The sequence below is a fragment of the Centrocercus urophasianus genome, unplaced genomic scaffold (genome assembly GCF_019232065.1).
Source record: "Centrocercus urophasianus isolate 14NV4802_14NV808 unplaced genomic scaffold, USGS_Curo_1.0 seq_40, whole genome shotgun sequence".
Classification (NCBI taxonomy): Eukaryota; Metazoa; Chordata; class Aves; order Galliformes; family Phasianidae; genus Centrocercus; species Centrocercus urophasianus.
The window spans coordinates 4,751,440-4,766,796 of record NW_024884978.1 but is presented as its reverse complement, the minus strand read 5'-3'; the positions used below and the strand labels follow the sequence as shown (position 1 = coordinate 4,766,796).

General features: G+C 53.6%; 1 protein-coding gene across 1 annotated transcript in view; it reads left to right on the top strand.

The window, feature by feature from the left end:
* Nucleotides 1-15,357, top strand: part of CACNA1G (calcium voltage-gated channel subunit alpha1 G) — an 80,935-nt gene that overhangs the window by 24,441 nt on the left and 41,137 nt on the right. The window contains exons 14-19 of the mRNA XM_042832988.1: nt 3,584-3,652; nt 5,705-5,798; nt 6,373-6,557; nt 6,708-7,154; nt 12,342-12,442; nt 13,406-13,529. Coding sequence (XP_042688922.1) covers nt 3,584-3,652; nt 5,705-5,798; nt 6,373-6,557; nt 6,708-7,154; nt 12,342-12,442; nt 13,406-13,529 — 1,020 coding nt within the window. The remainder of the gene's footprint in view (nt 1-3,583; nt 3,653-5,704; nt 5,799-6,372; nt 6,558-6,707; nt 7,155-12,341; nt 12,443-13,405; nt 13,530-15,357) is intronic.

Genomic DNA, 15,357 nt, shown 5'->3' with positions numbered 1-15,357 from the left:
AGTGTTTCAGAGCCTGCAGACCTGCAGCAGGAATGTGATTTCCAAAGTGGGCAGCAGCACATTTACCAGAGTGGTACATGAAAAGAAGTGGGGAAAAATATGAGGTCTTTTTTTTTTCCCTTCTTTCTGCTTAGCCAAGGCACAGTTTAATACAGCCAGTCCTTTAAATGAAGGGCTTAAATGAAAAGCATTGTTAGCGTTAATGCAGGAGGGAGAACTCAGCGGTGAGTCAGGCACTGCAGATGGGATAACTGCTATGACAGTGCCTTTGAAACAGTTCTCTCCATGTTTGTGAGCCAGATTAAAACCCTTCCTGAAAACTTACGCAGGCTGCTGGGAGATTAGGAGCATGATTAACTTCTTTGGCAGCGCGTGCTCATGGAGCTCCTCCTGCTTCCAGCACCGCAATGGTCTCCATTTTAAGGCACCTGGTCCTCACCCCCGCCAGCTCCACTCGGCACCCCAAGGTGCTGTGGGCTTTTGGGAAGGTTGGGGGGTGAGCGTGGAGCTGCAATTTCTGTGTCTGCAATTTCTGGAGCTGCCCAGCTGGGAGCTGCACCCCAAAACGGGGACCTGCGGTGCCCACCCACCCCACAGGAGTTGTGCAGAGGGATGGGGGGCTGCGTCCTGCCGGGGACTGGAGGGGGAGCAGCAGCCCAAAGCTGTTTGCTGGGGCTGCTTCTGTGCCTGCGCCTTTACATACTGTCTCCGCTGTTGATAAGCGAGCCGGAGCAGCGGAATATTATTTAAGATTTGTTGCCCCTGTGTCCTAATATCCTGCCAGCCTGGGAACAGCTATGCACAGAACCGTATTTATTTTTATTATTGTTATTATTTTTGCAGTGCAATCTAGAGTTACGTTAATGGAATCGTACCAGGAGATAGCTAGAAGAAATTCTCTCATTTTTCTGTATCGTCTCTCTCTGTGTCGGTGTTTTCTTGTTTAATTGTTACTGCTGTGGCCGTTTCTCTCTGTACTCTTCCCCCCCCCCCCGCCCCGTTCAGCCTGAAGGGAAGGTCACCGCCAGGTTCTCTTCCATAGCACAGTGTTCCTTTGCCTGAGTGAGAAGAAGTAGAAGGCTCCTTGGCTGCTCGCAGAGCGATGACGGCTTCGAAACCAAACCTTTGTCTGTTCAGCCAAGCAAATTGATTCTCTGAAGGTCGCCTGAGTGGCGGAGCCCCGTGTCTCACCCGAGGCTCAGCCCTGCTGCGCAGCCACCCCTTCCTCACCGCACTGTCCCTAGGGGAGGTGCCCCCCCGGCCCCGCCGCCTGTTTGGTGCTGGAGCACATGGCACTTTGCTTGCTTTTGGCTGGCAGCGATTTCCCCCGCTCGCTTGCCGCCAGCTGGCTCCGCAGCACCGCTCGCTGTCATTCACCGCAACGCGCTGCGGTTTTGTTCCCATGACCGCAGCTTTAAGGGCGCCTCTCTGTTGAGCCGGCATCGAGGGGCGAGCGCCGAGCGCCGGGACCACGGCCCAGCACAGCCTCCTTCTCTGCCCCGTGGGCAATGGCTCTGCCCAACCACTGTGATTTTGATGGCCTTGCACCTGATTCATGCAATTAACCACTTTGCTTGCAGTGCTGTTTTGTATCGCAGGCTTTTAGAGAGGTGTTTTACTCATCATCTTCCTTTCACATCCTGGTTATTCTGAGCACTCAGCGCTCCTCCGGTAAATGGGGACGTGTGAAAGAGGAGCTCAGCAGGAGCTGCTGGGGCCTGGAGCCCACGAGTGGCATCCAGCACAGCCACAGCACCCGGCCCTCAGCGCTCTGCATCCCTGCAGCTCTGCAGCTCCCACACACCTCTCCTTCTGGGCTTTAATAGAGAGTGCACGAAGGATCCTCTCCTCAGCAACATTAATAGAGAGATCATCTCTCCCTGTAAACAAACCCCTTGTCCCTCTCCAGCCCTTGCACTCAACCCTTCCTCTGAGCGAGGTGTTTTTCCATTCTCTTTCAGCTTTCCAGGCTGAAACACAATCTCAGGGAGGCTGCCTTTATCTCCCCAGTCCTTGACTGCCTTTCCTCAATCTGCAAGCACCTCGTTAATTTTAGTGCACGGCTTTGCAGCCCCAGTTGCTAGGCAGCAGATGTATATAAGCAATCGGGAAAGAAGAAGGAGCTGTTCCAAACTTTGAATATGGAGCAATATATTTTGCCGAGTTGATTTTCTCCCCCTATTTTTGCTTCTATTTTGTGACCTGCTCCGTCGGTGCAGGGGCAGCTCAGGACGTGACGCAGCGCGGCTATTTTTGGGTGCACGTTCTCTGGTTGAGCTCAGGCCGGGCGTCTGTGAGGGGAAGGTGAGCGGGGGACCCCGTTTGATGGAGCTGCTCATTTGAAATCGCTGCCTGAGCGCAGGTCTCTGCCCTGGGGATTTCTCTCTGAAGCTAACAATGGCTCCTCTCTGTCAGACACAAAGCTCCTCTCACGAGGGACTCCCTGACAGCGTTATCTCCAAAGCGTGTTCTTCCATTGGCGATCCTCCCGGCCTTCTATTGCCTCGTCCTCACTCCCAGCTCTGCCCCTTTCCCTGCCTTGTGCCCTAATTGCTCCCTGGTGCCCCGAGGCCACCCCAGCCCCATGCTCACCCTGCACGGTGTTGCAGTGCTCTGGCTGCGGTGGCAGAACCCGCAGAAAGCAGGACTTGGACTTCAACCAAAGGACTGAAGCCCATTTTCCCCATGTGCAGACTTCTGAATGGTGTTTTTGTTACATCCCGTATCTTTTGCACCCCTATCGATTTCACTGGGATTGTCTTTGTGAAGGAAGTGTTTCCGTGGTTTCTTCTGATGGCTTTTCCTCCTCCTCCTCTCTTACAGTCAAAGACTTTAAATTAAGTGTCCGTGGCTAGCAAGACCCCATGTCCCGTTCAGCCCCCTGAACTGATCAGAGAATCGTAGAAAACTCCAAGGACTCAGCCTTTCTTAAACTCTTCATCCCACACCAGCTGGGAGCAGGGCGCGTTCCCCTTCTGTGGGTTGCAGTCTGGAGCACTGCCCCAAGGAGCAGGGAGGGCGAGCAGTGAGCGTGCCCAGGGCCACACATCTCACCCCAAGCTGATGAGCAAAGGGCCACGAGTGCTGCTGCTTCTCCAGTGGGCCGGGAGGCACTGAGTCGTGGTGCTGAGAAGAGGTGCTGGAGGATTTCACCTGGCTGTGAGAGGGCTGATGTTGTGTTAATCAAACATTCATTAGAAGCCTCCGCTGCTGCCTAATGATGGCATAATAAATAAAGATCCCATTATGCAGCTGCAAAAAGAAAAGAAGAAATCGTGTTTTCGATAATTAGCTGGTGTTTCATTAGCGCAATTATCACTTCGGAGCTGCATCAAGCTCTCGGTCTGAAACACTTAATTTAAAGGTAAGGCTGGCCTCGTCGGGGCTGCTCCCCCGGCCCTCCATCGTGGCCGCACGCCGCCCTTCTCCATCCGCCTTTCTCTGTCTCCTCCCTGCCTCTCCTCGTGTTGTTTTTGGTTGTTTTTGTTTTTTTTTTACTTCCCTCTCATTTCTGCTGTCGAAACTGTGAAAATTGAACCCTCCTTCCCCTTCCTCCCCCTTCCCTGCCCTGTTTCTCCTTCAGGAGATCTCCAAGCGGGAAGATGCCGGGGGGCAGCTGAGCTGTATTCAGCTGCCGGGCGACTCGGCGGCGGTACGTACGGCCACGCATGAGCCTCCCACACCCCCATGGCTGTGTTCCTCGTGGTGCCTGGTCACACACCGTGCTGCCGTCCTCATCGTCGTTGCTGTCGTGCTGTCAGGGGTTGTTGGGATATCATTCTTTTCCTTTCGTTGTCCTCACTGTTGAGTCAGCCTCAGTTTTAAGTTCCTTCCTTCTCTTGGGGAGCTGGAGGAATGAAGGTGGGTGCTCTGGAGAGCAGGGTGGCTCCAGGCTCAGCTCTCTGTGCAGCCTTGCAGTGAGGTGAGCTCATCCATGGGGCTTGCAGCAGATGGGACTGTAGCAGTGTGCTCACACCCATGCTGGTCGGGCAGTGCTGCTGGTCCTCAGGCACTTCCGCTCCCTGCATCCCACATGGGGCACTGAAGGGACCTGGAATCAAGTTGGAGCATGCGAGAACCCCATGCTCTGTAGGGTGAGGTCAGTCAGAGACACCTGAGCATCCAGGGTTGGGATGTGGGGTTGGGATGTGCAGGGGGCTGAGGGCGCTGCACATCCCACAAGTGCAGCACACTCCGAGCCTTGCTCAGGTGCCGGTTGCGTGTTTCTCTTCACCACTGCCTTCCCCTTCTGCCATCTCCGAGAAGTCTGGCTCTTCCTTCAGCACAAAATCCTTTCCTGCCTTATCTGAATGCATCCTGTCATCTTGGGTACACGCTGGCAGAGCTGCTGTGCCCTGGGGTCCCTCTGGACATGCCCTTCTTTCCCAGAAAGATTGTAACTCCCTCTTCTCTCACAACCCCTTTTCTATCCAGAAAGGCAAGCTGGGAGTGCAGGAGCAGGTAATGGGCAGCGCGCTGGGGCTGGCACTCACTGCTTGCAGGAGATGCTTCTGCTCCCAGATGTGGGGTTTGGTGCTGGGGGAGTTCCCGTGCAGCTCAGCTTTCCCATCTCTGCACATGCTGTGCACCCTCACACTTTCCTCTGGGCTGTTGCAGAGCACTCCAGAAATGCAGCCCTGCATTGCTGTGCTTTCCTGCAGGCTGGGACCCCAGTGGGTTTTCCCACTTCCTGGCACCCGAGCACCAAACCTCCATGGGGCACCGGGGACAGCTTGGCCTTGCTGGGGTTCTGGGCTCCTGGTTCCTTCCAGCTAAGGGAGACTTTGCTTGGCTTCCACCCCAGCACCCACCCCCCATCCCACCCCACCACACCACCCACCTGATGTGCATCATGCTGGGGTTTGGTGCCGTTTGCCAGAAAAACATTTTTAGCCCCAAATCCTCCCCTGGTGGACTGGCATGGTTCTGGCGAGCACCTTTTCCTGCCGGATGGACGCTCACTATACCACACCCTAAGCACCTTTCTGCAGAGCCAATGGACAGAAGCGTGCAGGGAAGTCCCTCAGCAGGTGCTCGCCATGAGATGGAGCGAGCGCACTGTGAGCCGTGGTAAACCTCAGCCCTTCTCCAGGGGCTGAGCCTGGGTTCTCGGCAGCTCTCAGGATTCAAAATTCATCTCAATCCTCCAAACCTATGTTGTGTTGCAGCTGGACCTGCTGGCCACCCAGGGGCAGACATTGGATCCTCTCTGCACAACTGGGGCTTCCATAAAACGTGTGTCCATGGCTGCATTGCAAAGTCAGCGTCCTGAGTCCTTGGTGGCTTCTTTACCATCACCAGGAAGCCAGGGGATCGCCCACACCTGGGGAGTTTCAAGCCATGGTGTATAAATTGAGAGAGATGAGTAGGGTCAACTTTTGTCCAGACGTTGCTCATCCTTCCCTGACATCGGTGTGCGATTCTCACAGCACAAAAACAGAAGCAGTGCATTTTTTATTTTTTATTTCCCTGATCCCGTTCTGGGGCTGCTTTTGGAATCAGAGGCAGCCAGTCTTCCTGGTAGGAGGTTAATTAGTCTGTGGTATAAATATGTGCATGCCTCATTTTGTGAAAGGTGGTGTTGCATCGTGGTACACAGCTCGGTGGATCTGTAGGTGTGGTGTTGGCAATGCGGTCCCGTGTGTTTGAGGGGTGTTTGTGCGGGCAGCCCCTCACCCCCCGGCTGAAGCTCTGTTTGCTGCAGGGGGATGCGTCCAAATCCGACTCAGAGGGCGAGCTCTTCCTCCGCAGCCTGGAAGAGGAGGGTGGACTGAAGAAAAACTTGTCAAACCCAGTCTGTGAGTACGGCCCCGGGACACCTGCCCTGCTGCACAACCCCCTCCGCTGTGAAAACAGCATATCCTGGATGGGAAAACCCTCCTGGGGACAATGCCTTCATCTCAGCTGTGGCACGCTCTGTCCAGCTGGAAGACTGTGCTGCAGAGCTGGGAGCGTAAGATGCAGGCAAAGGAAATGTGATGGCATTCAGATCTGAAATCCATTCTATTGGAGTGTCCTCACAGGGGCACAAGTAGAGGAGCCCCGAGAGTGTGGGAAAGAGGAGGAGGGAGAGCAGGCAGGGAGCCCAGTGCAGCCAGGGTCTGCAGAGGAGGAGCAGGTGGGTGCTGGTGGAAGGTTAGGGGTCACACGTAAGGGATCTGCTCTCTTTGTTGGTACCCAATCCCATTCTCAACCTCCTGCTTTTCCCCGCCATGCTGTCGGAAAACTCTCAGCCCCCGGATGGCTCTTAGTCCCCTTCCTGCTGATGCACGGAGGAGAAACATACACTATGCAGCAGCTCTGCCCACCCAAGGGCAGGCTGTGTGCATGCCCACAGCAGCGGGACCCTAAAACCTGCCTTGTGTCTTCCAGTGGTGGCCCTGAGCGAGCACCCAGAGCTGAAGAAAAGCCTCACCCCACCGCTCATCATCCACACTGCAGCCACGCCGATGCCCATGCCCAAGAGCGCCGTGTTTGGGGATGCAGCGCAAGGCTATGAGTCGCGCCGGGCCAGTGGCGTCTCCATGGACCCTGCTGCCTACGAGCTCAAATCCCCGGTAAGGGCATCCTGTGCTTCCTGCGGTCGCCCAGCGAACATTCGTGGGGCGCACGTGGCGGCTCTGAGCGGCGCCCATCCGCCTGCCCACGCCACGAGAACGGCCTGGCAGGGGCGGGCGGCACGGGCTGACGCCATCCCTGTCCCGCAGCCCAGCGCCCGCAGCTCCCCGCACAGCCCCTGGAGCGCCGGCAGCAGCTGGCCCAGCCGCCGCTCCAGCTGGAACAGCATCGGCCGGGCGCCCAGCCTCAAGCGGCGCGGCCAGAGCGGAGAGCGCAGGTCCCTGCTGTCCGGGGAGGGCAAGGAGAGCTCAGAAGACGGGGAGAGCTCGGATGAGGAGCATTCCAGCCGGGCCGGCAGCGTCAACGGCTCCTTACATCATCGCATGGAGTCGCTGGAAGCAAAGGGCTCCTTTGACCTCCAGGACACCCTGCAGGTGCCTTCGCTGTATCGGACCGGCAGCGTGCACAGCAGTCGCACCTCTGCCTCCGAGCACCAGGACTGCAATGGGAAAACCTCTCCCGGCCTACTGGTCCATCAGCTCCACCTGGACGACCCTCGGCCAGACTGCGACGATGCTGATGATGAAGGCAACATGGTAAGGAAGTGCTAAACGCTTGGTCTGGGCTTTTGTTGCTCATCCAAGTGCCATCTGTAGCTCTTGGAAGTATGCTGGTGGGCACAAAGCCACAGCCAAGGCAGGGTCTGAATGTCACCGCCGCCGCAGCTGGGGGTCACCTGGAGCAGTCTGGGCGGTGGTGTGACGTTAAATGGCTCAGTGCCGTGTCAGAGCATTCCGGATGGACACATCAGGTTCCAGACAAACGCGTGGGGCCGTGGCTATCTTGGCCACCATCTCTGGAGGCGGTGGAAGTGTGTGGGCTAAGGACGTGGTTTTGTGGCGGTATGTCAGGCTGGTGGTTGAACTTGGTGATCTTGAGGGTTCTGTGATTTTACTCTATGATTGCACAAATCTGTTTTTTCCTTTCTTAATTTTTAATAAGTAAACATCCCTGCTCACCAGCCAGCATTTGGGTTTCGGCTGCCGTCCATAGGAACAGACAATCTCTGTTGACATCAACAGGCAGTGCAAAGGCAAGGTTTGGCCCACAAGTCCTCTGGAGGCATTAGTCCTGCAGAGATGGTGATAATTTCCAAGGCTTTGCATTAATTTCAATATGAAGAGGCATTAGTCCATGAGTGTCTCTCTTTCACAGGCCTGAAAAGTGCTATTTAGGAAATGTTAGCTAAAAGCATGGCAGCAGGAGAAGAAAAATCAGCTGTAATTTTGAGCTGATTAGAGCATCATCTCCAGCTTTGCATATTCTCTGCATCTGCACTTTCGAATCGTTGCACTTAACTTGCCATGTGCTGCCACTGCTCAAACGGTGTAGATGCCCCCAGACTGGGGAGGCAGGGAAGATGGGGCAGTGTGGCTGGAGTCTCAGGACAGGCTCATTTGGGGGCATTTTCAGTTCTTGAAGGTTCTCTCCTTGTTCTGTGGATTGAAAGATGCAGTGGTCGGATGGGATGTTTGATGGGTTGCTGACGGGTTTTGGGTACAGCCGCGTGATGGGAACCAGGGCAGTAATGAGGGCTGTAGCTTTTGGGCATGATTTTACTGTGTTTCACTGAGTTTGTTGAATGAAAATGGGATTTGGAGCATGTGAAAGAATGCGAAAGGCAGCAGTGACTCCAGAGAGCAACCAGGAGGAGAAAGAGAGCTTGTGCTGGCAGAATAGAGTCGCTCAGCCGTAAATCGCCTTTAAAACAAGCCATTATCCCATTACATCTCCAGCATGGATCCTCAGCCTGGGATTTTTACTGATTGTCTTAACCCGGTTTTTAACCTCCATAAAACAAATTGAATTTTTAAGAATAGGAGTGGTAATTATTTTTGGAAAAAACACTATTACAAGTGATCAAGGGACCGCACTCCTCTCGGCTGGCTGAGGATGGCAACGTGTGCTGATTTCTGGGCTCGCACGCCCTGCGGGTCCCTTCCTTTCCGCGGCGGCTCTCTGGCATCGGGCAGCTCGTGGTGGGACACGTCCCTCCTGCCCCCAGCCACGGCTCCCAGTGCTCTGCTCAATCAGATGCGTGTTTTTCATCTTTATTACGGCGGCTGTGTTTAGTGGAAACCAAATGTCTTCTTTCCGTGTGCTGAGCTCTGGCCAAGCAGGGTTAGACCAAAGCTCCTTGGATTTTCTTGCGTGGAGCTCAAACGCATGGGGAAAGGACAGGCAAGGAAAGGACAGGGTTACAGAGCACGCCCTGCGCCGGTGTGTCTGCTGGGCTGTCCTCAGCTGGCAGCTGCCCTTCTCCGTGCCCCGAGATGTGAACTCACTGCAAATCACTGCAGCAGATGGGTCAGAAGATATTGCTTAGATTGGTGAAACGGCTCTCCAGCTTGAGGAGCTTTCCTTTATGATTTACCCCTGACATTTTGGGGTTTTCTTAGCCCTTGTTTGAGCCTTGGCAGAGTCAGAAAAAAAATGTCATTATTTGGTTAAATTGAAAAAAATAAATTAGAACTCCCTTACCAACGGAAGAAGAAAGGAACTCAACTGTTATTCAGATCAAAGCAATCCTAAATATGCCCTTCTGCAACAAAGCTTAACAAGCTCTCCTTGCTGGACGGTTTTGATTGCTCTCACACAGAAATAAAGGCAGTGCGAAGGCTGCCTTTGGATCTCCCAGTCTCCTGTTATATCAGTGCTGCTCCTCCTCACAGAGGTTATCCGGAATTTGCACTGCTCAGAATCAGGCCCTGCCTGCTCTTCTCCCCTGAAGTGCGAAATCAGGGCAACAAAATCTGTTCTTTGTGGAACGAATGTAGGCAGGGAGGTCAGCCGTGCAGATCTGTGCCTCACTGAGCTGAGATCTGCTGCCTGGTGGGTTTGCATGGAGGACCCGGGCTGTGGGTCTGTGCTGGGGGATCTGCTGACCTGGGCCGTGTTACCACTCCCTGCTTGTGCCAGTTGCAAAACTTCTGTACTCTGGAAAGAGAAGAAAAACCCGAATGCTGAGTGCTCAGCGTGGGATTGAGGAGAACACCCGACGTGTCCCCTCCTCTCCTCCCAGGGGCAAAATCCCCATGGCACTCGCAGCTCTGATCCTCTCTGCCTATTGCACTTTTTCCTGGGCCGTTCTGCCGCTCCCCCAGACCACCCCAGCCTGCCCCTGCTGCACAGTTAAAACAAAATAATCCTGGGTCCTGAGCGCCTCTGTGCAGCTTCGAGCTTGCCTGGAGGTCTGTTGCTGCTCATAAAGTGTTTTTCAGCAGTTCCCCCCTATCCTTATAATAAATCTTTTATAAATCTAACCCTCTCCCTTACTCCAAGGAGTGCATCAGTCATCCTTTAATGCCAGCTGCCTTTCATCCTGCCCTCAGAACTACATTAATATCTGGAAGTTCTAAAAAAAGAAGCTATTTATCAGCAGCTCTCCTTAGCAGGGGCCGGGGGGGAACTGTGCTATGGGGCAAAGGCAGCCAACATCTCTGCATCCCGCTGTGCAGAGGGGGGGGCAGCCGGTGGCAGCCACTGGGGCTTTGGTGAAGCCACCAGCAGGCAAATTAAAGAGCAGTTTCTTCTCCCCGACCCCCCCCCCCCCCACTTGGTCTTTATTCATCTTGTCCAGGTGTGTTTTATGGACAAATAGATATGATTTAAATAACATAATTGATATATGGCTGGGAGCATAATGCAGGCTTGAGCAGCAATCAGGCTGATTGTGCGCCGTGGATGTGAGTCTGGACCTTGCAGAGGAAGCGTTTGAAGGGACTTGGGCTGGAAGCGCTCGCTTTTCATTTTGCAAACATCTTGCATTTGGCACAGATTATCAAACCGTGCCTTTCCACCCGTGGAAATGTGGAGTCATTCCTTTGCTTTAGATTCCCGTGGCTGTTCTCTGGGACAGCTCTTGGCCCTGCTCAGAGCGGCGCTGTGCTGCCCTCGTGCTGACACGCCGAGTGGGGCTGCGATGGAAGATCGCTTTCTGCCTTTGTTATCTGACTGAGCCCATGAACTGTGAGCTGCAACAATTAGACAAACCCCAAAATATCTCTGGCATTAGAATTGGACAAAAGGAATAGAAAGAAGCATTCTGTGCTGCTGACGCATTACCATTCACTACAAATCCCCATGATAAATACCAGAACTGCTTTGAATACTGGATACTCCTGGAAAGCTTCCAGCTTGCAAAATGAACTGGACAGAGCCCGGCGATGCTCTGTGTCCTGGGGCAGCAGTCCCTGCTCTGCCTGCGACTTCGAGCACACATCAGAGTTGATCCATTTATTTCCTTTTGTTACATCTATGGATAATTCAGCAGAGCGGGCTGCCTGGAGGGACAGCACAGCCCCAGGATGCGTGCTCTGTTAAAGATAGTTCAGAGCAAGGGGAGCTCATAAGGGGAGCTCATGCCTCCTTGTCTGGAGCTGGAAAAAGAATGTACAAACAGCCCTAGTGTGGCCAGAACCCACTGGTGCGCCGTGCTTGGGGTGTCTGGCATGGAAAGGGAGGGAATGATGAAGAGCTGAAGGAAGGTGGTAGGAAAATCCAGCTGGTTTGTTCCTCAGACCTCTCCTTTTCTGTTCACAAGGTTGTTTTCATTCCAGGAAGAGTTCAGGTTGTCACCAAGTGCTTTCATTAAGGTAGGCACTACACTAGCAATTACCCATCGCTAATGAGACCCCTGGCTGAGTGCATACAGTAGCAGAAAGCATTGCCTCCATTCCACTCAATTACCCTAACAAATCCCATTTTTAAGTCCAGAGGACCTCAGGTTGCTAACAATTTGACTCCAAGCGAGGACAGAATCCCCTCTTCCCCATTTCCAAGATGAAGCACATGCAGTGCCAGAGCCCTGCTCCTTGGGCATCATGTGTGGGAGTGGGGAAATAGGGGTAATGAATGAGCAAGAACTCACTTTAATTTGTCCGTGAACACGAAGCGCTGCAGTGATGTTGCATCACTGCTCTGTGGGTTCACCTCCTGGCCTCCCTTTGGACACCCAAGATGAGAAGACCTGACCCTGAGGCTGCTGCAGCCAGGACCAGGTGTTCCCTCGGCGCTGGATTTTCTTGTCTTCACTTGATCTGTTGGCCAAAGCATTACAGTCTGCCCTCCTGCCCTTAAACAACCTCACCAATGGTCTCAAATATGTGTGGCTGAGGATGCACTGTGGTTTCAAGGAGGAATTAATTCAGGGGAGTTGGATCACCGGCGCTCAGCCAGGAGGTCAGACAGGCCATGATGTTCCCATCTGCCTTCGTAATCCATGGCCTGATCTGGTCATGCTGAATGAGAGGCAGATGCTTGCCATTGTGTTCCTGCACTGAAATGCAGCTTCCAAATGGTTTCTTTGGCTTTCCAGTGGTGTGCAGACATAGGGCTTGGCCCAGCAGGCAACAGGAACACCTCAGAAGATTCAGGTAAGCACCTGCTGAGAAGCCAGAGGGTCTGTGGCTGAGCTGAGCAGGTTGTGGGTCTTCTTGGATGAGGGTTTTACTTGTCATCTCCATCCCTTTAGGTTGTCACATGCTGGATGCACTGTGCACAGCAGGCAGGAAGATGTGACCGCAGGGGTTCATGGCACCAGCACAGCCCTAACCCTACAGGTCCTTTAGGGGAAGGCTGTTTTCCTTTGGTTTTACTGAGTACCTGGGGATGTTTGTTTAGTTAAAAATTTCCCTGAGTCCTTTGCCTGGGAGATCTGGGGGCGTCAACTCTTCTCTCTGCTTTTCCTCCTGGTACATCTTTGTTCTCCGTTTTCCTTCTAGAGCAAAAGGGACCGCATGAAGGCCTGGGTACGGGCACATCTCCCCACCTGCTGCAAGGAGAGGGAATCCTGGTCCATCTATGTCTTCGCTCCTCATTCCAGGTATGGCAGCCTGTGTGATAGGGTGTGCAGGGCACCGATGCCTCAGAGAAATCTAACTTTGCACACAGTGCACGCTCAGAACACAGCAAAGGATCCTCCTTGCCCTGCCAAATCCTCCTCTCAGTGCAGACTTCTCTGTCCTCCCCTTTCTCTCTCTCCTCACCCAGAAGACCTGAGCACTGCCCTTCCTAAAGCCCAGCCCTGGGCTCCAAGATGCCAAACCCATTCTCTGGACACTGCCCGCACGTGATGAGAGTTTCCCGCGTTTGAGCTGATGGGTCCTGGGCAGCGTTGGGGTTCATTCATACAGAGATTAGAGAGATTTTCAGAAACAGACTTAGGGGAATGTAATATGGTATTATAAATCCTGGGTCAGTGTACAACCATCTGTCACAATAAATAGCTTCTGTTCCTTTGGTCGTGTGCACTCAGCCCTTACACTGGAGGTATTTAGAATCACAGAATGGTTGGGTTGGAGGGAACCTGGATCATTCAGCTCCAACCCCTCTGCCATGGGCAGGGTTGTTAACCACTAAATCAGGCACCAGACCAGGTTGTCCCAGACTCCATCCAACCATTTCTTCCTGTCTGTAAGCTAAAGCTGAACTCCACAGAGCAGGCAGGGCTCAGACCCACACCTGGATGCGTGTCTGAGCTGTGCAAGCAGCTGCTGTGCTTTGAGCAAGACTAAGTCCCCCATGGATGTTGCTGGGGCTGGAAATCTGTGGTTCTAATTTGAAATCGATCTTTGCAGCTTGAGTCCTTTCCTATTCATACCCAGATGTGCCTGCAGCATGGGGCTCTGCCAGGGAGGGGATTGCGGAACCGTGGCTCTTCTGCTCTGCAAACAGGGAGCTCAGTTCCCCGGCTGTGCTGGAGCTGCAGGAGCGCGCTGTGCTGTCCCCACCAGCTGAGTGCTAACAGCCTGTCTGTGCGCTGTCTTCTTCTCTCATTTCTTGGCAGGTTCCGTCTGATGTGCAATAAAATCATCACGCACAAGATGTTTGATCACATCGTTTTGGTGATCATCTTCCTCAACTGCATCACCATCGCCATGGAACGACCCAAAATCGAGCCTCACAGCGCCGTGAGTTTGAGTTTAATGTTTTCCATGTTCTTTGTGGAGGCAGCATGTGTGGTTCAGTCCCTGCTGCCGTGCATGGGGGCTCAGGCTTTTCTTTTTGAAGTGCAGAGCCGCCAGTGTCCGTGCAGAGGTGGGTGTGGGGTAGGTACAGGGTGATGCTGTCCAGAGAAGGCTTCTCCCCTCCTCCTGCTCCACGTGCCGCTGCTGCTCCTGGCCCTCCTGGTTCACAGAACAGGAGCAGAGCTCGTGGCCTGCCACGCATCGAGGCCCCCCATGCAATATCCCATTTCTGCAAGCATGATCAAGGCTTGAACACATGGCACAGGCACGACATCTGTCTCTGTTTCCTTCTCTGATCAACCTTCATTTCTTCCATCTGTTGTTCACGGGCACGTATGGATGGTGAGAAGGGAACAGGGGAAGCCATTCATTTTGTATTTTTCTCTCCCTTTTGTCTATGATCTTTGCTGTGACACAAGGAAAACTGCATTGACATGTGCACTGTAATCCCATTCCCCTGAACCATTCTGGTTTAATAGACTGTGTAGAGATTTTTCAAGCCAGACCCTCACAGCACCCACTTCCATCACTCAGAGGGGCAGAACCATCCGTTGCTCTTTTATTTTAGCATAGACTGTGGCTGAGATGTATGCTGGGCTCTTGCTGATGTATTCCAAAGACTGCTCATATCGCAATCGTATAGAGTCGCGGTTTGTTGTCGTAGGCGTGTCAGGCTGTTCATTTCCATGGATCTTCAATGTTAGACCTCAAAACCGGAGTCTTGGCTGCTCTGTGCCTATTTTAAGCTTTGCTCATAGTCCTCTTTACTGAATTGGAGGTCCCTCCCCTAGATCCATTTTTTCCCTTTGATTATCACGCAGCCACGATGCATCACCTCGCAGCTGTGAGACGAGAGCAGGGCTCCCTGCCAGCCAATGTGGCAGGAGGAAATCACCCCCTGCTCCCCAGATGGGACACCCTGGAGATCCCTTAGGCTTTCTTGAGCGCCTTGCAGTGTCCCATGAGACCTGCCAGCTCTGCCTCTGAGGCTCTTATGGGACTCCCTTCAGACCCCTCTTCTCTAGGCCAAAACAACCCAGCCACACTTCAAACGTCTTCTCTTCTAGACTCTTCATGATGTCTGCAGCCCTCCTTTGGGCACTCCATCCTAGCTGTGTATCTGTTTGTACTGTGGCACCCAGAGCTGCACACAGTGATGGTGGAGTGGCAGTGGTGTGGTGCAGAGCAGACAATTCCTTCCCTTGCCTGGCTGGTAACGTAGAGCTTGGTGCAACCCAGCAGCACCAGCAGTATCAGTCTGTAGCCAAAATGAAACTGAAGTGTGGCATCCAGGGCTGGGAGCTGAATTTGAGCCATGGTGTGGGTGCAGCAGAGAGGAGCAGGGCTGCCAGGAGCAGTGCCCGTGCCCTGCTCACAGGGACAGACCTCTCATCTGGAAACCCAGAGTCAGTTTAGCTTCAGTTGGTGAAAATAATTGTCCTTTGCCTCTCTGAGTTGTGGATTTTCTAGCTGCTTCACACAAGGTCTCATTCCCTGCCCCAGTTTCAGCTGGCTTATCAGAACGGGATGCTGCTGCCAGCCAACACGCGCTCCCCATCTCAGAGTGCACGACATGGGCTGCAGAGATTATCCTCCAACACAGCCACATGCTCACCAGGGAAGGCTGTAATATCCTCGTCTCTCCCCCACGATATTGTTGTTTTATCTCCAGCACCACCAGCAGTTCCCTGCCCTTCCCCACGCACCACCTGCCCTGCAGCACTCCTTTGTGTGCCCGGCAAAGACGGTTCCTATCGCAGCTCCTGCAATC